Raw genomic sequence first — 22,648 nt, forward strand, 5'->3', positions numbered from 1 at the left:
TAAAAGACCATTTGAGAAGGAAAACTGGGCGTATTACGTTTGTAGAACTGTGCAGAGACTAGGGGGAAATCGGGTGGCCAAGCTGTGGCCAAGTGTAAAGCTAAAGAGACTGCCCTGAAAATAGTGGAGGTCATAAACTATTTGAACCTCAGAGGGAAGACTCAGCTGGGGAATGATCAGGAAGTCCTGAAGGGCAGTAGGATTAATGATGGGAGGTCCCTGAAGCCTTGAAGTCCCCAGAACACACTAGGGGTAGCAAGGCAGGTAGATTAGGACTCTGGTAGGAGACCCCCTAGGTAAGAGATGGAAAAATCTGTGCCTTTTGGCTTGGAGCAAAGATTAGGCAAAGACTGAGCATCCCATGCCCTCCCTTTGCCTTTTGGCTGTTAGTAAGAGGGTGAGAGCAGCCCAGTAACTACACCTGTGGCCTAGGGAATGTCAGAGCCCCAAGACAACACCCATGCCCTGGAGCAAGCACAGGCCACAAGGGGAACCCAGCGGGAGAGTGTAAAGGGAGGTGTGTAGCAGTGCACCGGGTGTGCCTGCTTCGTTATGTTGCAGTTTGGGTTAGGACTATAAGGGGTGGTTAAGGGGGTTCCATTAGTGCCAGAGAGGGGGGCTGGGGGTGCACACAATGGCCTTGAGACCTGCTCAAGGCCTGAGCAGCTGTCAAGTCTAGAGAGGGCCAGGGGCCCTGTTGCCTGGAAAGGCCAAATGTTAGATGGTAACACCTGCAAGGCTTGGGCCATGGGCTAGGGGAGGTTAAGGAGCCCCTAAGACAATCAGTGCCTGGCAGGGGCACCCACAGGCGGAGAGGGCCTGCTGATTTGGGGTGTGCAGCTGTTACTGAGGGAACTCTGGGAGCCCAGTGGCCACTGACTTGCTACTGTTTTACATACATGGTGCATTTAATTAACAAAAGCATAAAAGAACTAAGCGACTGTCCAAGTAGGGCAGAAAATTGCACATTGTCATCCATTACCCAGTAGTCAGAACCAGAAAGTTCTTAATGTCCATATCCTTCCAGGTGTCACTAATGCCACACATTTGGAAGGTACTCAAGGGAAAACTTACCTTGCTTTTCAGTAGTAACAGATGCATATGTTTGCAAGGTCCTGTGTGCATCCTGGGGCTTGGCTGCAGCTGAAGTCCAATTTGCAAACTTAGGGATTGTTTAAAAGATTTGTCCCTGAAGTGATTTCACCACAGCATAACCTCTACTCCTACATCAAGTCTTCCCCCCCCACCCCCCCAACACCAATTTGTAAGTTTAGAACCATGACAGCTTTATTTGACAAGAACAGATTCCCTTGAAACACGGTGCAGAAGACAAGCGGATTCCACAGGAGGGCGCAAAACCATTTTAAACGAACTGGACCAGAGCGAACTTTTGCACCAAGTTTTATTGGCTTGCTTGTTTACACTGTCTGTATGTGAGGGACGGGTTTCAGAACTTTCAAAAAAGCTGAAAGTGAGTGGCATTTAAAAAAAAAAAATGCCATAGGTAATTAACAGGGAGTAATAAAAATAAATTACAGCATTGCAAAAATGCGTTTCACTTTGCCACAGAAGCTTTGCTATTCCAATCTATACATGGTATTTTACATGTTTTACAGTGGACATTTAAAAAAAAGAAATTCACACGCATACTAGGCAACACAATACTAACCAAAGGCACTGCCAGCAGTATTTTGCGCTTAAGGAAGGGGCCTGCGTTACCACCATGAAGGCTTGGTTTCAGGACTAACCTGTTCTTCTTATGCCCCAGATCTTAAAATAAGAAAAACAAGAAAAGAAAAGAAAAAGCCCCCCTTTCTGCAGGAGGTTTGCAGCAGCATTCACGGTAATTGCATAAGAAGCCATGCCTTCTACAAAACGTCAAAGACATGCTGGGGTCCCAGACGGGGGGAAGTCACTGAAAAACTAGTAAAAAATCCATAAAACTTCTGACAACTGTTAGCCAGAAAAATGACAAGGGCTTCTGTTTTTTTAAAAAAAAAAAAATCTGGATCTTGCTTCTCAGAACTAGTGGTGTTTTACAGTGTGCTTCCTTCTGCTCCGTCGAGATTTGTACAGTGCTTTCAAGTCTATAAGTGCTAACTACTTACCTACCTCACCATGGCCTCGTGAGGTAGTTAAGCATTTTGCCCACAGAGCTTTGGATTTCTTTATGCTCCCTTTAGGCTGCCAGAAGTCACCCAGGATCCCCCTCCTGGCACTGTGTTCCCTGGCATCAGACTGGTCCAGACGACTGGCTGGAGCCTACGCTGGCGCTAGGTGGCATCTCTGCTATTGGCGAGCTTGCTAAGTGGGACAGTTGCTCTCTCAGGTCTTGAAAACCCAAAAGCACAAGCCCCAGGTGCATTCACCTGGAGGGAAAAATGTAAGGATTCCTCCCTTCCCCCTGGGAGACATGAGCAGCCTCAGCCCAACAGTACTTTAGCAAAGGGGTGGGGTGGGGGAGAAATGGCAGGGCCTTTTAGAAAAGCCCTTCCCACTGATGGGCCTCATTAGCTTTAAGTTTTCAGCTTAAAACAAAAAAAGGCACTGAGGTAAATTTGAGATTCTTGAACTAGACTTCCATCGCTGTTGTCATCCAGCAAGCCGGGCCCCTGATCTGGAATTGCTCCTTCCTCCTGAACAACATTAAAGGGACACTTCAGTTAATAAAATCAGACCAAGTCCTTTCAGATTCTCTCTCTCTCCCTGCCATTTTGCACTTCCCCCACTCCTTTCTCTTTCTTCCTTATTACCATGTCAAAGACACAAGCAGAGGAGGGAGAGCGTGAAAGGGACTTGACACTCAGATTTTACACTATGTGCAAATGCTGGAAAAAGTCACCTTTCAGTTACAAGTTGTAACTGTAAGATTTATAAGTTAAAGTTTTCCAGGCAGAGAAGTGTAAATAAGTTGGTGTCCCTTTAAGATGCTTCCGACTTCACTTTTTAGCCTAGAGCTGTGCTGCAGCATGTGGCCCCGCCTCGCCTCCAGCTGCAGCAGAGCCCATGGGCACCAAGCTAAGCACTTCTCAGGAAGGAACATGCATGTGGCTCCCAGTGATGAGCCTAGAGGCAGGTCCTGCTATATTCTCCCAGCTCCAAGCACAGAGCAGGGCAGGAGGCCTAGCTGGAAGGTGGGATGCTGGGAGGATGGTGAAGTGCAAGGGATGAGTGCAGGGAGCAGAGGTAGTAAACGGGGGACAGAAGAGGGGGGAGTGGGAGGCAAGCAGCAGGAGACAGCAGGCTAAGTGGGAAGGAGACCCTCTGTAGTACAGCAAGGGGCCGCAGCAAGCTGCAATTGCCCCTCCCCAAACTTGTGCAACACCTCTGCCCCCAAGCTGGGCACAGCTCCTGGTCAGAGCGTGCTTTGTGCTAGGAGGAGCTTTGAGCCTATCAGCACATCTGGTAGTTATGGCTGAGGGTTTGGTACAGAGCCATTGTCCAGTCTCCCACACCTTCACCAGGATCCTACTTTTCAGATGGAAATTTGTACAAAGACTGGTCCCCCTTTTTGCTGCTCAGGAGCCTGGCAAGGCAGAGAATGACCAAGCTAAACTTTGGAGAACACCTGCTCCCTCCTGCAGACCGACTGGCCCAATCAAATAGTTTCCTCCTCCTCCTCCGACTGACTCTTATTTAAAAAACAAAAATTAGTCTTTCCCTAAGTCACATCTATAGGAAAGACTGCTGTAGAGCTGGAGCCTTCTTGGCATCCGATGACCTTTTCAGTAGGTTTTAAAAGTGTGCAACCATCTGTTTGGCATCAACTGCAGCTGCAACTTCCACATGGTCTGGTGCAACAACCCTCCTTGCTCTGCCTGCAATTTCCTGCGTGGGGTGCCCTGCCACTGGAGTGACACAATACACGCACACATGCACGATGCATCCACAGCACCTCAGAGCAAAACCAACAGGCCGGGTGTTGGGAGATGGCTGAAGGAAGTGCCCGAGAAAGCAATGACTAGGTGTCCCTATTTATTTAACATTGGGCAGTTACTGTGAAGTTTCTCCGATTGGTGATCCAATGCAAGGAATGAAAGCTAAGCAGCAGCTGTATTTGGTTTGTTGAGGGCCTACAGATTTGAAGCATAGGCTTTCTGTTCTTTGACTGGCTGAGGTCCAGCAATAAAAATCTGAGAAGGAAAAGAAATGCAACACTTGTCTCTGGGTGGCATGCATGCCAGTCCTCAGGGGGAGAGACAGAGAGAGCGAGAGAGACCAATTTGAGGTGTCCTGAGAAGTGTCTTTTTTTTTTTTTTTGGTTAAAAAAAAAAAAAAAATACTACCTAGCTTAGTCTGATACTGCATGTGCTTTCCATGTGGGTTATCCGGGCTTTCCTCCTGCTTCTTTCAAGGTCTGCTGTAGTTTCTGTTTAAACCTGCCATACTTGCTCTGTACTTGCTGGATTTTGTCCTTTTCCTCTTTGTCCAGTATCATTAAGAAGTTCTGTAGTTCTGGAATGGAGAATGCGTCCCACTGCAGACCAAGCAAAGACAAGCAAAAATGAGCAAAGTTTCCCTTAGCTATGGGCTGGGGTTTCTAGTTCCTCCAAGTCTGCACTCACAACTGAAGGGAGTGAAGGGAAGATGTTTTAAGTTACCTCAGTTTTACTTATGCCTCATCTCAACGCCTGGAGATGGAGCGCCAGGATTCTCCGGTACAACACCCCCCCCGAGGGGCGAACCCATCAGGGGACTGCAGTCCCAAGCAAAACCCAAGTTCTCCGGTTGAACGTAGACTTTTCCCCAATGAGAGAGGGGTCAGGTCCCCAAAGGGATGGAGACAATAGTGCCGATCACCCATGTCCTAACACCGAGGGACCGTGAAGTCCCCCACAAGCAGCGGAGCCAGCAGGGATCAATCTTTCTTATGATGCTCTCACTGAATATCACATTTGCAATGCAAATGCTTTAATGCAGCAGCCTGGGAGCCTGGCTGTCACCGTGCATGCAGAGTTGGGCTCCGTGCAATATCACACAGGAATATTGGGCCAATGTACGTAGCAACTTTTATTCTCTCTCTCTCTCGAGAGGGAGTTGGCTGTGTCATCAAGGCAGAAGAGAGGGCTGCATTTCTGTTTGAGGCATGCTCTTCGCATCTGATGAAGCAAGCTGCAGCCTGTGAAAGCTCCTGCCTCTCTGAACCAGTTGCTCTATCAGGTGCCTCCCTGCCATACCTCCTCTTTCACACTGCAGCGGAGGAGCTTTTTTGGCACCACTGAAGTGTTCCAGCGTGTCCGGGGCGTATTTGGTAGCCGTTCTGGTCTGAGAGAAAAAGCAATGCAAAACTCTAAAACGCGTGGTTCAGCGACCATACCTTTTATTAAAAAGGTATCGTCGCTGAACCACGCCGTTTAAAAGTTTTGCATTTCAAATATGCGTCATGCACTCTTCTGTCATGTGGGAGCCAAGAGTGCATCTCCTGTAGCTTAACTAGCAGATTCCCATGGTTTAATCAGCCTGTCTCTGAGTTGCCATAATTGCAGCTGAAGCCTTAAGTGGCTGTGTGTGGATTCATTACACTGTGCATCGCTGACCTGACCCCTCTCAAATTAAACTAGTGGCTTAGTTCTGGCAGCATTTTAGTTAATCTAATCCTGGTGGATGAACCGTGAGGCCGCCTAGCTTAGCTCCATAAACAAACACACGCAGATTATCGTCTCAAAACATCAAACCGGCCTCAGCATTTTTACAGCTTAAATTTACCTTTGTTCTCAAAACCCAGGGCAAGTTTGGAGTAACAAAATGGAGGGGGTCAAAGGTTCTGAAAAAACACAGGGATTCTTCGATCAGCTTAATACTCCCCCCCACAAAAGAAAGTTGTCCAATTCAGCATTTTTGGATGATAGAAATGGTAATGCTATCGCTTGTCCCCCTCCAACAGGGCTCCTGCTGCAGTAAATCATACAGGTTTGTTTAACACCGCCACGGTTTTTTGTCAAGCGGTTAACATTTGTGCGACAGCGAGTCCTAGACATACCTCAACTTCCCCCGTTTCGTTTTCCTTCAGTACAAAACTGAGCACATCTGTGTCGGGGCCAGCCAGCAGCCGGAGATACAAGGGGTACTCTGTTAGAGAGAGCTTCTGGAAGAGAACTGCGAGAGAAGAGAGAGATTCACAATGAACCTTTGGAAGTGAGGGCAGAGCAACGGTCTGGAAACAACATCAGTCTTAAGGCGGCTTGAGCCAGACTTCAGGACTAAGGGCCACCCTAGGGTGGCCTTTCTCCAGGGGACGGGCTTGTAAGGGCCAAGGCAGCACCAGCTACTGATGAAGTTGTTAGAAATGCATCAGATGCCAAGTTGCCATGTAAGATTGAACATGAATTTGTCTGCAAAATGAACATGTTGAACCGGTGCAGGTATACAGAGTCCAAGCATGGACAGGCTTCACCTGTACAGCCGGTGCCATTCAAGCTAGTAGCCTCATGCAAACTCCCTTGTTGCCAGGGCAGCCCATCCACATCAAGCACTTGTGTCCTCAGCCTGACTACACTCCATCTCCTTCCACTTCAACCTGAACATACTACCAAGCTTAATGGATAGTCCTCAAGGTCATGGCTCTCAGGACTGGGTGGCTGAAGTGAATGCAGCCCACAAAGCCTTGCCAGGGTGCTTAAATAGGTGCTTGATTTTCAGAAAAAAGGTGGATGATCCAGTGTTTCCCTTGGTGTCTCTGGGCTTCACCCTTCTGAAATTGGGCTGCTTTTTTAGGCTCCCAGACTAGGATTCAGAAGCTTAACTTTAGGCAGCCGGTTCCAAGTCTCAGACTGAGCGCAGGAATCACGGGGCAAGGAGAATTAGAGAAGATAAGGAACAGCGAGACTCCCTCCAAATTGCAATGGGTGTGGGGTATCCGACTCCTTTGGGGTCCCAAGTTATTTTACCTTCCAGCTGATGGGCCAAGAACTAATCTATAGAGCCAAAGTGGTGCAGCTTCTGGTGACAGTGCTCCAGCTGCATCGGTGATGGCGGACTGGGGAAATCGCGGGAGAGGGAAATGAGGCGACAGTGAACAGTGGGGCTGGAGGAGTCAAAGTGGGGTGTTCATTAAGGCCAGCTTCACTCTGTAATGACACACTTTACACGAGCTCCTATTTGTAAGGGCAGGTGCATCACGCTACCGGGAAGCAGCATCTCCTGGTTGCCACTACCCCACCTCACGCTCCGCAAAAGGTGGCCATCTTTGCATCTGCTTTGACACGAGACCCCGTAACTCAAGTCTGAGTGCTTGAAATTAGATCTCATCTATGCACCAGTAAGCTGCTGGCACAGGCATGAAATTAATATCAGCATGTGCAGATTGAGTTTTATCCTTGAGCAAGTGCTACTGCGGTAGCCAACGAGGGCCAAAACGGAGATGTTCTTACCACACAGGGAAAGACAGTAAAAGTTATCCGGGATTTACTGTGCTACAAAACACTGTCTATACCTGGCAAAGGTTTTTTTTGTCCTTCATAATTTTTACCATGTATGCGCCTTTCATCCTGAAGCTCATGCACTCGTATATACACCATAGGCAAGACAGCAACTGCTTCCCCTTTCACAGTGACATTGCACTGAGTCGTGAACATGACTGAATTGTGCAGCAAGGGAAGGAAAACTTAATGGGTAGAGCAGAGGGAACTGGGGTCAGGCACACTTGGTTATCTACATCAGAACGGGGCCAGGACCCCAGCGTTTAACACCCCTGGCTCCGACAGAACGTGGGATCTGCAGCGATAGTTAGTTCAGGTCAGGATGGAAGGCCATGGGGCAACTGTGGCTCTTCCCGGGCTAGCATTTTGGCAAGAACATCAAGTAGCATGGCAGCTCTTCTCCTGGGAAGTGCTGCCTATGGAAATTCTGCATCTGGGAATGCCAGGCAGGATGGGCCACATGGTTAAAGGCACCAGAGGAGGACTCCAGAGAGACAAGCGCCAGCTTCCTTCAAACCCCTTGCGACTAGGGGCAGGATACTTCATCTTTCCTCCAGTTCTCAGTTCAAAGACAGGGAGAGCAACCTTCCCCTTTTCACCACCGTCACCTGCCCTGTCTATTTAGGTACTTTGGGACTAGGACTCTGTGCAGTGACCTGCACAACAACACAGAATAAGAACCATTTCCAGCTGTGGCTGGGGGAGGAAGCAGCTGAGATTGCCCAAGCTGAGGAGGGGGGGACCCGTCTCTGCCACTAAGACCTCCCGGGGGTGAGCTCACCTTGCCCGTCTTTCTGCATCTCCTTGAAAAGTGCAAACTTCTGAGGGTTGTCGACTACCATGAATTTCTTCAGGAGCCCCTGGATGACCTCGCTGACTGTGGTCGTGCTGCTGATGTGGAGCTGCTTGACAGCATCCAGCGGCAAATAAAACGAAGTCCTCTTATCTGTCATGTCGGCCATGTTCACCTCCTTGAGGGCGTCGTAGATGGACTGCGGCCTGATCCCTGCTGGCACGGTCACAGGCCGGCGCAGTTTCAAGTGCACTTTAATGAAGCCCGTGTAGGTGCCATCTTCATTCTAGGGTGAAGGAGATAATCAAAGTCAAAGCTCCAGCGAGTACGCTCATGACAGGTTTGCAGCTAATGCCAGCATCTTTTTCCAGCTGAATGGCCTTCAGGAACACTCAACACAGTAGTAGACCCTGCGGGCTTACGGCAGGGACAATTTTCCCTACTGCTTGTGCAATTAACAGCTTGAAAGTATCCTATTAGTCATGTTAAAGTAACTAGCAATTTAGGGTCCATCACTACAAAATTCTTCCTGATCCCTGCTATTCAAGAATTTCCTAAAATTCTTTCCAGCCTTTTTGCTGTCTTCATATTTAAACTGATTGTGCCCAAAAAAGAAAAAAAAAATCTGGAAAAACAGCATTAAAACCAGCATGATTTGCAACTGCACTTCTCTCTGCTTTAGCTACAGATGGGTTCAGAAAGTGTTTCTTGGCATGCAAACTTTGGACCAGAACTCTGAATTGCAGGTGCAAGCTGTAATGCTAAAAATCGGAGTCTAAAACGGTGGAAAATTCAACAGATTTCAAAGCTGGATAACGGACGTTTCCAAGGGATCAGCTGCTCTCTTGAAACCTCCACCATCTGGATCAAAGCTAGAGATAAAACCCTTTTCTAGCTCCTTGCAAAGCTATAAAGAGAAATCTAATCCCAGCTAAGCAGACAGCACCTATGTGCCAGACTTCTGCAGATCTATAAAACCATCTGGAACAAAATGTTCAAGGTGCTGGAATGTGCGTGCCCTGCGTGGTGTGAGCTAATGGCTACCGTGACCCGAGGTGGGATTTTTTTCCCCCACAGATCAAGGGCAAAAAAGATTTGCCATTTGCCTAAAAAGAAAACAACCCGCACAAACTCCATCAAAACCCAGGCTACCATTATCCTGATGTATGGATCAGAAAAAAAAATCATGAAGCAGGAAAAAAAATTCATTAGACACCCCAAACTGGAGCGGGGCTCTTCCTTCCTTTAGTTTCTATCCACCCCAGCTCTAACCAATGTCCTCATGTAAAAAACAGGCTCCAAGTTCGTTTGCATATAATAGCAATTGCAAAAAAAACAAAACCGCCCCTCCTGAACCGGTTAACACCTGAATGCTGCTCTCCAAAACGTACATTAATTCTGTTTTTCAGAAGTTCCTTCCTTCTGATCTGTAACAGCTTATGGAATTAGCTCCTTTTTATTAGGTCCAATTTGTGAAACACTCATTTCCTCAGACTCCCCATGCTCATCGCCGGGGCTTCAGATTTGTAATTGTTTTTCCCCCAAGCGGCAAACAAGGCTGCAATCAAGGGCTAGAACTGTAGACAAATTAATGACGGGTTCCACAACATTGTTGAAAAGTTTGACGGCGACACGTGTTTCCAGAAAGGCCCAGCCTCTCCAAATACGCTGCGAGACAGCTGCCGAACTGGAGGGTGCTATTTTACTATGACTCATCTGAGCTAGAACAATACAGCCCCATCTATTTGTGGCAAATCATTTGCTGGTATCTGCTGAACACAGATTACTGGGCAGATTTTCCCTCCTAGCAAAAAAATAACACATTAGCTCAAGAACAGTCATCTGGATGGCTGTGGGGCTAACACGAAAGGGCCCCAATTAGATACAAGGCCAGTGAAAGAGTTTCAGGCCCTCTACTCCCACAGGCCAGATCAGTGGACTTCAGATAATGTCCAATGTGAACAAGTCATTCATTTGATTTGGTGGGACTCTGGTCAGGCCCAAGCAACACCAAAAGCAGCAAGCGGTTCCCACCCCACACGTGCCCTGGCCCCAGTCGGCTGGGAACCACTATCAGGACCAAGGGGACTCGAAGTCACGTCATTTCATACCGCTGATTCGTGTCAGCAGGGACCCAGGCTTCTTCTCGGGGTGATCTGAACGGCCAGCTCAGGGATGTGCTCAGGCCCTTTGCTGAATCAAGATCTTGCTCAGAGGGTTGCAAATTCAAAAGCTTTTGCAACTCTGGAGCCTAAATCCCACTGACCCCCAAGAGGCGAGCAGGATTCAGGAGTCTAAGTCACTTCAGGGTTCACCAGTGCTCCCACTAGTATCAGAGTAGCGCCCCACACTCCAGGCATAGCGGTGGGGCACAGACACTGCTTCTGCCCCAGGGAAGCCAGGCTCCTCTCGCACAGGCCCACCCACACGCAAGCCCCCTTGGATCCAGCCTGCAGGTACAAGCCCGATTCAAACGCCCCCCCGGTTGCAGAGCTGATCAGACCATTTAGATTCCAGCCACTCTCTCGAGTGTCTCAGGAGAAAGCCACTTGATAGCACGAGTTAACACAAACACCACGTTCAGGCTTCATTTTCCACAGTAGGATTCAGATGCAAGGCAAGCAATCCCTGTACTGGTGACCAAAGCAATTACTGCCACAGCTAGTTACCTGCCATTCGTCTCTGCAGTCTAGGCATCCCCCCCGCAGCAAGACCCCTGTGCTGCTACTGTTCAGCACAAATCGGAGGTTCTGGACACGTCCATGGAGCGCGATGCCCCCCTGCCGACGGCTAGAACGAGTCCTCCTTCCTTCGGTCAGGCTTAACAGCCTGCTGTCAATACTTGAAGTCATATCAATGGATAAATAAAATACATACCAGCTTCATCAACAGGCAGCTTTTGACCTTTGCATTGAAATCATCAATTTTCTGCTTTAGCTCCTGGACGGTGAGAGGCTTGTGTTTTTCTTCGTCGGCTGGTTTTGCTACATTCTGAAAAGAGAAATAAAGCCTATTTAATGCCTCATTTTGTATACAGGGCTTTGCCAGCCCAGGGCACCTTAGAAACAGGATACGTATGGCACGGTATCTCCTTTATGGCTATACAACGTCCCACAACTGTCTACTTGCCTTCCGTCCTAGCGAGAGCAATTGCTAGCGTTCCGTGTACGACAGAGGCTCCAAACACACGATTACTTCCCGCAGTACTTACTTTCCACTGCGGCGGGGAAATTTTGCCTAAAAACACGCAAACAACTTCCTAAGTCCCCTGCAGCACTTAAGAAGAGCTGTGGAAACCGTTAGGTTTCCTTGAAGAAGGTGTCTAGAGCTTTGCCCGGGGGGCTCTTAAACCAGCCTGGAGCTCCCTTTACCTCTTTCTGAGGGCTGGTTACCTCCACCTGAATATTTCTATCGTTTGAATTGTTCCAACTCTGAGCCTTAGAGGTCCGAGCTGTCCCTCTGGGAAAGGCGATGCCTGCCACGCAGGCGTACGGTGCAGGAGGGACCAAGATCAGAGCAGTCAATAACAGGCAGACGGATACTCGAATTCCAGCGAGCAAGCACTTCAGTGATTTATTGACCCACAGTGCTCTCCGTGGTTTAGTGACTAGCAGGCAGTGGCTCCTATACACCGATCGATGTTCAGACTAGAGAATGGACCAGATACTGGGGGCTCCTGCTCTCAGCGGGGCCCGTGCGCTACCACCGTACCTGTTTTGCCTGTAAAGATCTCGGTCTGCAGCCCGCCGGCCACAGGAGGGTGGGCCGGTAACATCTGCTGTTGCCACGCAGCCCTTGCCAGGAGCACGCCTGGGATACCGCTGCTGATGGCAAGGGAGAAAAGAATGGCCGTCTTGAGCCATTTCCACTGGCGCTGCTGAGATGCAGGCGCGGTTTTATTTAAACCCCGCCAAGCCCTTGCACTGCAAGCATCAAAAAGACATGCTTATAGTGGCACAGGGTAAAAGCCTCCGTGCAGGTAGGGAAGGCTCCGCTGGGAGAACAGAGCACAAATAAATAAGCCTTCGAGCCAGCAAGTCAGCACAAGGGAGCAGGGGAGTCACCTGCCTTTGGGCAGCTGGTGGGCAGGAAAGTGCTCTAAATAACCCCCTGTTTCAGGGATATAGGTTATAGCCATACCCGTCTACAAGCAAAAAGGAATCAGAACTCGTGGAAGAAGTGGTACCTTTTATTAGACAAACTAGATCCCTGCCAAACAAATTCTTTATTTGCAAGCCGTGTGCCCAAAAGCTTGCAAATATATTTGCAAATACCTAATTGGTCTAAGAAAAGATTTCACCTCCACCACAAGTTCTGATTCCTAAGTAACCCCCATGTGCAATCAATAAAATGCACGTGGCGTTACGCAGGAATCCCTCAAGAGCCTGGGCATCTCCGCTCTGAGGCATTATGGGCACAACAGTGGATGTATCCAACTGGTCGTCTCTGGTTCCTTCTGTCGTGAAATTATCTAAGAGCACTCTGCAAGCAGTCACTGAGCTTTTAGTGAAGACATGTTACTGCCCCAAATTTATGGGCGAGGAAACCAGGGCACAGAGAGATAAAAGAGACTTGCCCTAGGCTATACAGGGAGGCGATGGCAGAGAGGAGACTAGAAGCCTGCACCCATACCCCTGCTTTTCCTTGCACTAACAAAGCTGTCAAGATAGATGGGTACCACATCACCCACCTGCACATGCTGTGGCTAGGAGCCATGTCCTGTTTTTAACATGCATTGGGAGCGGAGCAGGGGAGGAAGCCACACATCCTGGGGCACGGCCTACAGCAGGTTCGCAGGATGCAAGGCTTGTGATTATGCTGCTCCAGTATTCCTCACATCCCAGTGTCCCCAGTTAAGACCTAGCCATTGCCTTACAGCTGATAAAGTGAGAACGTCTAAGCAGAAAGCAGCCACCAGGGCCAAGGCCTCATAGGCAGGTCACAAATAATCTAAGCAGCGCATTCACAGCCTGCGGAGGAAGTCACACAGCTGCACGGGCAAACTGAGGGATGGGGCGTCTTTTCCCCTTTCATAGGTTTTGGAGACTTGCCTTCCAGGAGGCTCAACTTGCAGTCAGCTTCAGTGTGTAGGTGGGTTCAGATGCAGGGCTTTTATGTAAATGCATTCATTAGTCAGTAGAGACAATTGGAAAACACCGGTAATCAAGTCCCATCGCAGACGGAGACGGCTGCGGGGAGCTAAAGGGGAACGTAATTAGGGGTTTGAAGCATTGGAGCAAAAAGGGAAACAAACACTGTGGATCCACCTGTCACAGCAGGGAGGCGCACCGCAAGGCCTCAGCACCTTGCAGAGGCAGGCTGCCAAAGGACCGGAGTCGGGGCCAGGTTGGATACGGACCCAAAAACATGGGTGTTCACGTACGTCACTGTTGCAGTCATCACTGCTATGCTGATTCACACCGTCCTGAGGACCTGGCCCTCTGGGTCTGTAAATAGCCTTGGAAACCAAGTGCAGAGACCTCCAGGCAAACACGAGGTCTGCTGGCTCGGGGTGGCGGGGAGCGCTGAACCACGGCACATTAGTGCTGCGGGGAGGGAGAACAAAAGCTGGCTTTCAAAACAAGCTGCCGTCTGCTGGGAGGTTAATGGACTCTGGAGGAGGCTGATGGGATTGAAAGGTTTTGTGCAACCCTGAAATGAATTAAAATCCACAGGTGGACAGGGAAAAATCTACTGGAAGAAAGTGGACAGCGGAGTAAAATTCAGAGAGAAAAACCAAACAGTGCAGTAAAGCACAGCATGCCTTTAGGCCTCCTCGTAGGGAAATCACCTACGACCGGGCCGGTACAGGGCTGGCTGCATGTCTCCAAGGCCGTAGGTCACGGTGTCTTAAATGAGGGTCCAAGTGAACAGTTATGTTCGTCCTACCCAACTCTTGCCTTGAAAGCACCCTAATTCCAGGGAAGGCTGAGGTTCTGCAAGTCAAATTGTGGTGAACTATGCAAATGGACAGGTGTACAGTTATATTCTTAAAAAAAAAAAAAAAGAAAAATGCTGCCTGCTCTTTGAAACCTCTTGCTTTCAGCAATCGTACAAAAAAGGTCATCTGGACATCCCTTCAAGGACTTGCACCTTTGCAGCAGAAGAGCTGACAGTCGTATCCTGTAGCCGCATTTGTTTAAAGCCAAGGACCTGGGTAATGTATACCCCTAATATCCTCTGCAACTCTCCATGGGATGGATAAGCAGATCTCATGCTTCAAGGCACCTCACTGATGCAATGTGGAGGTCAGGAAGTAATCCATCTCCCTTGTCCATGCATAGTGTTGCACAACTGCAAACAGACTTCATTTAGGAGCTTTTGCGTGGAGGCAGAGATGCAGACCAGCACCCAGCCATGCAGGTCCTCAAATGGGCCCAATGTAGATCTCACTGAAGCCAAAGGAAAGACTCAGCATGGGCAGGAACTACTCCAGGCCCACATTTTTCATTGCTGTAGCAACTAGCACCTTGCACATCAGTAGAAGCAGCAAAGGAATAATCACCCCTGATTATAAGGATGGGGAACAGAGGCACAGCCAGATCCAGTGATTTGCCCAAGATCACAACATGAGTCGGGGGCAGAGCCAAAAATTCACTCCAAATCTCTTGAGTATCCAACACAAGGCCTTGCTTTCTTTCCATCGCTGTTCTGATCAGCATAGCAATGCCTATGCCCTAGCCAACCAATTCACTGGGTTAATAAAACTAATTAATTTTATTCGTGTGCTCAAGGGCAATTTTCTCTTCATTATGGCGTGTAGCTTTGGTTGCAGCCCAGCGTCTTTGCAGAGGGGTCTTCAGTTTAATCAAGAGCCAAGGATAAAACCTCCTTTGATAACAAGGCCGTTGGAGCGCAAAGTCTGCCGCGCTGCGAACAAGTTCACGCGCGTCTTGGAACACGCCCGGGGAGGGTCGCGCTTCACACCGCAGCGCACAGCTGCACGGGCCGCAAAACCCCTTCTCCCGAGATCGGCGCACGGAGATGCTGCCTGTGCCTGCTAGAGGGAATCCTGTATTTTACGTGGCTTTGCTCCGAAGGCAGCATCGAGGGAAAGCAAAAAGCATTGAGGGACGTGCAAAACCCACAGCCCCGAGCAAAAACTCCGCAGGGCAAGCAGGGTTTCTTTGCATGCGGTCCCATTCGCGAGGGATTACCCAGCAGGCAGGCAAAATACCATTTCAGCTCACTGCTCATTTTCACTGCCTTCTGCGCCTGGATTTAACTCGTTCATTGCCACATCCTCCCTTGTCCCACCTGGGAGCTAGGTACCCCTCCAACAAGGGAAGAGATGCAGCTCAACTCCCTTTAGGGTAAATGGCTTCATTAGAAGCCAGCGGACAAGCACAGGCCTCCGGCTGCCCAGAAAGGAAGAACATGGCTCTCTTCACAGGAACTGAGTGGGTTTCAGTGGGATTTCCCCACGGGGTTGGGGGCCTGGTAAGAGGGGTTGCAGAAATGCCCAGCCAGGATAACCAGCAGTCTTTGCCATTTCTGGGCCTCAGGCATGCAGCTCTGGGAACCCCAGTGAGTCGCACGTGCCTGGGACAACAGCTGGGCTGGCCTGGCCTGCCGTCCTCACCCATGCCAAAAGGGAACAGGGCACAGGAAAACCTTGGACTGGCACCCGAACGGCTGTGCACGTGCGGCTGGAGCGGATCTAAGCCGGGCCCTGCCGGGCTTCTAACAGAGGAGCAGGAAGCGTGCCCGTCTCTCTGCTCCCCATCACTTTACCCCGCGTTACCATGGAGATACTGAAGCCGAGGGAAGAGCGACAGGCTGGGTAACGAGTTGGGGGAGAGGAGGAAAGGTTGCGCTCTGGGAGCTGGACCTCGGCTTAATGAGGACTGGAAAGGAGGGAGAGGCTGAAAGACGCTCCAAGAGGCACAGGCTATCGCCATGTTAGAACAGCAGATTCAAGGGGCTGCGGATGCAGAAAACCCTTCAAAGCTGCAGAGAGGAAAAGCGCTGGAGAGAAACAATCACCCGTCTCCTAAAAGCCCCCCAAACCCCTGGTCATATCAGGGCTTTGCCGTGTGAGCTACCCCTGCACAATCCTTGTCGATGTCCGGAGGTCCGACTGATGTGGCTGCAGCTCTCGTGGCGCGAGACGGCTTAGGCCAGATTTAGCCTAATTGGGGTCTGGGCAGGCAGACTCCCGAGGCAGCCTGCTCTGCTTGCTGTACCCTGTGCCATCAGTGTTTCACTTAAAAAGGACCGTTGTGATAACTACTGACATGCACAATACTTAAGACCCATGCCGAGCAGAACCCTTCATGCCAAGTGGGCAGTTCATCAACGGGTAGGACCGGAGCCATCAGGCACAAAAGGACAGGGCTGGCATTTTTCAAATGCAATCTTCGTGGTTGAGATAAGTGTCTTCCATTTAAATTAACAGAACACGCGCTCCTAAATCCTTTGGACATCTCAACCAATGTATGTAGTAGCAATGTCGATGAAGCTACGCACTGACTTAACCTTTCCACCACTTTCTCAAGCTCTGCTTGCTTTTCTCTTTCGTGCTTGTGAAATTGTGCAGCCTACTTGGAGGTTTTACCAAGAACCCTGCTGTCCTCTATTGATTCAGGGATCAGCAGCAGCTGTTTTTCTGAGTAATGTGCCTCACATCCTGTCCCGGGTAGATGAGCAACAGGATCAACTCTGGTATTCAGTCCTTGCCCTCTAATAAGATTGCAAGGCAACAACTTGCCCACGATTGCATTATGAGTGAGCGTCTTAGCCAGGAACGGCATTCATCGGTCCCAGTTCTTTGGCTACATCTAAGCTGGATTTAAAGGTGTGATGTTACACAAGAGCTGCGCCGCTCCCCGCAACGCACGTCTGCTAAAACTCTCAAAGGCAAACTTATTTACTGATCGAGGTCTCGTCTACCTGGGGAAAGGATCCGATAGTTACACCAGCAGAGCTGCAGCAGTTGAACGTGCTGTGCAGACGCTCGTGGTGGTAAATTCGGATCTACGTGGCGTAACCATGCTGGTTTCAAGTCACACCTTGAAGAGCAGTAAAACTTCTCCATGAGGTTAGATCTAAGACACTCCCGCCAGATCGTGCTCTCCTCCCAACACACACAGAGACCGAAGCAGTCAGACAGTCGGTGTCATTTGCCTTTCTATCGCGGTGCTGTTCTCCAGTGAGAACATAAGATGTGTGCCAGCCCTTAAAAACTCCCTAAACCATCCCACAATGGGGATGCCACTTGCCAGAGAAGCAGCGCAGTCTCCAGCAATGTGGTCGCTGCTGAGGGGATGCCCATGCACTGCATTTAACGGCAGGCAAAAGGCAGGTGCTAATTGCTGCGCTTTCTGGAAGCGACACGGGAGTGCTGTTATTGGGCATCAAGTCAAAGAGTGCCACTTTGGTCATTCGCATCCCGTCTCCAAACCAACTCCCCCAAGCCTCGAAGGAGAAGACGGCTAATTCCATGCCCAAGTCCTGCTTTTCATCTGTTTACCGTCAAATTTAGCAACCTGCTCGTGCTCAGAGACGCAGGTTAGTTCTGAATATTGCCGACAGCTTGTAGCACTCCCTCTCCAGAAAGGCAATACGCAGCTTTTACTTCCCTGCCACACCCCACCCACACCTGCACAACTTGCTATTCCAGTCTCGATCCCTGCCCAGCCCTGCCAACACGCCTCCGCGCTGACCTGCCCTGCAGCCTTCAATTCCAGCTGTGTCCTGCCACCGCTCCCCCCGCGTACCCCAATCCAGATGTGCAGGGCCAACCACTTTCCAGGCCCGCGCCGCACAGCTCTGCCGTCTGCAATTCCAGTCTCTTCCAGCACAACCCAGTCCTCGTTAGTCATCTCTGCAGTTCTGGGCTCCCACCCTCTCCCAGTTTAATCACAAAGCCAAGTCCACGCCTGGAAGGCCCTGCACGTACAGGGGGTACATGCCCAGCCTAATGGAGCCATGCAGGTCTCTCATCATTTTCTTCACCTCACATGAATTGCACATGTTTATTAATTGTGCTGCTGTGCTGGATCACGGACAGGACTGAACCTAGCCACTGGACTGACTAGTAAACGGCAAGTCCCAGTTCAGGGCCACAAGTTTCCTAATTTTTACAAGGCTGCTGTTTTTACCACTTCCTCCTTTATTGGTCTACATCCTGTTTGAACTCTCTTCTGTTAAAGCAGAAGAAAAAGACCGAAAGATGCATGGATCTGCCGACCAGAAACTATGAGCCATTTCACTGATGGCCCTCTTCTTAAATGACTCACGCAAGAGTCTCAGATGGCTTGGTCTTCAGCCCTGAGCGCATAACGAAACCTCCTAGCCGGTTCTGTACTTGCATGTCTTTACTGAGATCAAAAATACCCAGCTAAAGATTTGTGTGCTTTAAAAAAGGGGGGGGGGGGGGGAGGAAAATCGAACCAATGAAACCTCTCTCCTCCCTCTCAATGATGGGTTGCAACAGGTGGTTGCTGTGTGGACTCCAGTACCAGTTTTCAGTCGTTACCCTCCCATTAGAGAGCACTTGTCCCGAAGTAGGGGGAGAGGTACAAACAGTTCAGCCCAGAGCTAAGCTTCTGGTTTACTCTCGTCTGGACGCAGGTCAGAAAAAGTTAGCGTCCAAAACTCCCCCTACCTTTTTCAGTGAAGAGACATTAAAACAACAGTTTGTTCTGATCCTCTTAAATGTCTTCATTTTGACTATCCATTTGTTGACTTCACCCTTCATATTGAAAGAGTGAGACTAGCATTTATTTGTTCACACCTTACAATACGATAGTGTGAACTGACTGAGGCACACGCTGAAGTCTACGTAAACCTCCAGATCAGCTCTATACACACACAAAAAACGGTGGTGTTGCATGCACGGACAAAAACCACTACTTACCAGCTCTAGCATTAATTTGGTATTTTAGATGAGCTTTCTGCCCAACTTCCCTCATTAAAACATGGGGCAGATCTAACCTTGAAACATCAAGCATTTTGCAGGTAAATCTGACTTCAGGCTCCCCAACCTTGCGCACTGTACAAGACCGGCAAGCCTGCGACCACCTTCGGTAAGTCGTCACGTAACAGGCGGCTTCTTCCCCCTTTCAGACAGGACTGCAATCAAAAAAAGAAACCTGGCATCATGACAACTTAGCAAATATGGGATTTAGCTGCCTCGCTGTGTTCTCGTGGGGGTCACTTAAGTCACCTTGCATCTGGTGTAGAATTAATGTGTTCTTGTTAAACCTGCGGTGCTCAGTGGCAGATGGTTTAACTGTTTCCACTGCTAACTACCAACGAGGGGTGCACGGACAGTAAAACGAACCTGTTGCAGAAACAAAAAACTGTCAGCCAGCAAGAGACACTTCTATAGCCCTGAATGTAACGAAGGGCTGACACTTCTCAGCAAACTTCGTACCGAGTTTCAAGCTAACTGACATGCAATGTGGGTTGACCAAACCCTAAATTAGACCAGTGCCCTTCCCTCGAAAAGCTGCACAACTCAATCTCCACAGAGGCCCTAGAGAACACAGAGCCTTTTCTTCCTGTGCTCAACATCAGAAGTGGTGCAAACCACAGACGCTGCCGTTTCCATGATACCAGCTTTGTGAAGTGGGCTTGAAATGTCAGAACCGCTCAAAGTATTGCAGCTCAGATTGTAAACGGAAAGCTACCCTGTACTGATGATGTCTGGGGCTGGACACACGTTTTCAACAACGAGAACAGCAACACCACACAGTCGGTGAATAGTCACCGGAAAATTTTACTCCTCTTTCATTGGCCCTGTTCACAGCAGATGAATTTTCAACTCATATGGAAAGGAAACTTTAACATTTCCTTTCCCTGCACGATTCACACCAGGAAGCAGATTTTAAAGGAGAGTCATGTACCTCCAGTTCAGGAACAGGCAGCATCTGCTACGCAGAGGGTATCAGCTAAGCAAGGAGTGGCAAACCATGGTAGATCAATACAAAAATATAAAAACCAGAACAAAATGGCTTGGACTCCCCCCATCATGAATAAATCTGTGGAAAACGATCCACTGGGGACGCTTCGCTCAGACAGAAAGGGAAGAAAAAAAATTAGATTAAGTTTTAAAATAATTTCTTAGCTCTGAAAAGATAATGTAATCACCGTACCTAATCAAGGGAGAATAAGCCATTAAAATGAAGTTTCTGGGAAATCCTAAATATAGTAAGGAATTAACAATCGCTGACAAATCGCCCCGCCTGATACCCTCAGAACGAGGCTCAGACCTGCAAGGACAGAGGGAAGCGTGCTCCCCCTTGAAAAAACTGGGAGTGGGGGGCGAGAGGCATGAGGAAATCAGATTTTTACAACTATTTTCAAGTTAATTTATGATGGTTTGAGCACGCGTTCACTCCAAGGGGGAGCATTTCTTTGCCCCCGTGAGAAGTTTTGCTGAGGTTTCTCCGCAGCTCCATGGGGGCACGACAGCTGTTGTTCACCACCTGCAGGGTCTCAAGCCACAACCGCGTGGATTGTAGCATCCTACCGCTTGGGCGTAGCTGGGGCAAGGGCTTGGGTTTCAGGTCAATCTCCAGGACAAGGCTGCCCCTCCCAGGCATTTCCTGACACGCGGGAGAGCTGCCGGACACCTGCTGCCCCCCCTGCTAGGAGCCAGTCCCCAGAGCAGGTGTCCCAGCCTCTTTTATTTACACAGCTATTAATACCGAAGATGCCATCCCCGGTGCCATAAAAAGGCCCGGGAAGTTCAAGGGCCTGTTCCCTTAACACTCTCCCGCTGCTGGTGAAACTACAACTGGAGGATGCTCTGAAACAGGTGCCGGGCACAGGGTCCAAACACCACCCCAGAGCTAACACCAGCCACCCAGGGACTTGCCCCAGCACCGGATTTGGCCTCGCGCACCGCCTCCAGGGAACACTTCTCGAAGCGTCAGTCACCGCATCGCAACGGGGGCCTCGTAGGGACGGATTCGGGATATACATGCTCCACGCTCAGGCTGGCCAGGATGGATAGCAGCAAAGATGCAGTCTGAGTTTAAAGCAGTTCAAGTCCAACCCCACATTTAACGCCGGCTGCCAACACAAACTTGCCAAGTCTTGATAGCCGCCTTAACCTGTGGCATCTACCCTAGAAAAATGGCCATCTAAGCCTGCACCGGGGTGCAGTTGACTTTGGTGTTTATGCAGCGTGTGCCCAGGTCCAGAGACTGATGGACTAAGATCATACAATTTAGGAACAGAACCACCAGACCGAGACTGCAGGGCCTCCTGTCTGAACTCTGCAGCCCTGGGAGACTCGTTGCTTACCAAGTAGAGAGGTAAGCAAGGAAACGGGATACTTCATGGATCTAGCAGAAGCTTCCTCATTATCCTCGATGACCGTTTCAATTGCTGGGTAATGAGACAGCTCAAACGTGCACAGGTTTTTTTCCATGAGGGTAAACCTCCCTGGGGAACAAGGCAGAGTCAAGAGCAGAATATGGCTTGACCTCCAAGTTAAACCTGCCTGAAGGCTGCAAACCAATCTTTTCCTAGCAGCACTGTGCACGCTCCACTGGGCACAGAGCTTGGTACCATCCAACAAGAGATAGGAGGATGGCGACAAACTGGACCTGCAACCAAAGAGCAAAGCCACATCAGGGCGCTCCACAGACTGCGCGTGAAGACTCACTGTGCAATTTCTGCAGTAAAAAACAAAGTTGAAGCAAGGTAGAGGGTGGGACCAAGAGGTGGCACGCCGAGACCCAGCGTCTGGGAGGAGAAATAATAGCTCTGCACATGAACCTACAACAGTCGCTCGTTCAGAGTCCAACAAAGTCCTCTCTCTGGTCTGAAAGCCTCCTATAGTTCTTCACCAATCCACCCAGCCCTCCTGTTGTGCAAAGTTTCTGCTGCAAAACATGCAGTTCTTGCTGAAGAAAAGAGAACAGAAGCTATTAACCATAAACCGTTGCCACATTTCCTGTTTGAGAGAGACAGGATGAGACAAGCTGTTAGCAAAACAACCTCTCCATGCTTCTCTGCCCGTTCACACACCAAAAGGATATTTGATGAGGGGCGGGTTGCGAAGTACCTTGTCTGCCCATGTCCCAGCCCAGATTTGGGACCGTCAAGTGATAAGGATTTGCTTATCCTCCAGCCTGGAGGAGGACTCTGTGGGCAGGTTAGCTTCTGTGACCAGCCTCTGCCCACCAAAAAGTCTTACTACAATATTTCAATCCATGACAGTCAGGGTTTAAATGCAAGCCTGTGCTTCAGGCATATAGGCTGTAGACATGTTGGTCTAAAGACATAGGCAGACAAGGTACTTCGGGTAAACCCAGTATCTTTCATTAGATTAATTTGGTCTAATGAAAGATATCAGGATTTACCCAAAGAACCGTGTCGACCTGTGCTTCAGTGGCTCCAGACAGCACGCTGCTAATCCCTTCCTGGACAAGCAGGCTACACTCCTACAGCTCCTGTCATCCCAGGATCTCAAAGTGCT

At 49.5% G+C, this 22,648-nt stretch overlaps 1 protein-coding gene across 6 annotated transcripts in view; it reads right to left on the bottom strand.

The window, feature by feature from the left end:
• Nucleotides 1-1,385: 1,385 nt before the first annotated feature.
• The window catches only part of RASSF5 (Ras association domain family member 5), a 79,979-nt gene continuing 58,716 nt past the window's right edge, over nucleotides 1,386-22,648 (bottom strand). For 5 of the 6 annotated variants that reach the window (XM_090025000.1, XM_090025006.1, XM_090025004.1 and 2 more), the window contains 4 exons: nucleotides 11,089-11,202; nucleotides 8,200-8,497; nucleotides 5,981-6,096; nucleotides 1,386-4,477 (listed from right to left, as the gene is read on the bottom strand). In XM_090025000.1, coding sequence (XP_089881126.1) covers nucleotides 4,325-4,477; nucleotides 5,981-6,096; nucleotides 8,200-8,497; nucleotides 11,089-11,202 — 681 coding nt within the window. In that variant the 3' untranslated portion in view covers nucleotides 1,386-4,324. The remainder of the gene's footprint in view (nucleotides 4,478-5,980; nucleotides 6,097-8,199; nucleotides 8,498-11,088; nucleotides 11,203-22,648) is intronic. The other variant, XM_090025001.1, reaches the window with a different exon arrangement.

The sequence above is a fragment of the Crocodylus siamensis genome, chromosome 13 (genome assembly GCF_052110815.1).
Source record: "Crocodylus siamensis isolate JL-2025a chromosome 13, ASM5211081v1, whole genome shotgun sequence".
Classification (NCBI taxonomy): Eukaryota; Metazoa; Chordata; order Crocodylia; family Crocodylidae; genus Crocodylus; species Crocodylus siamensis.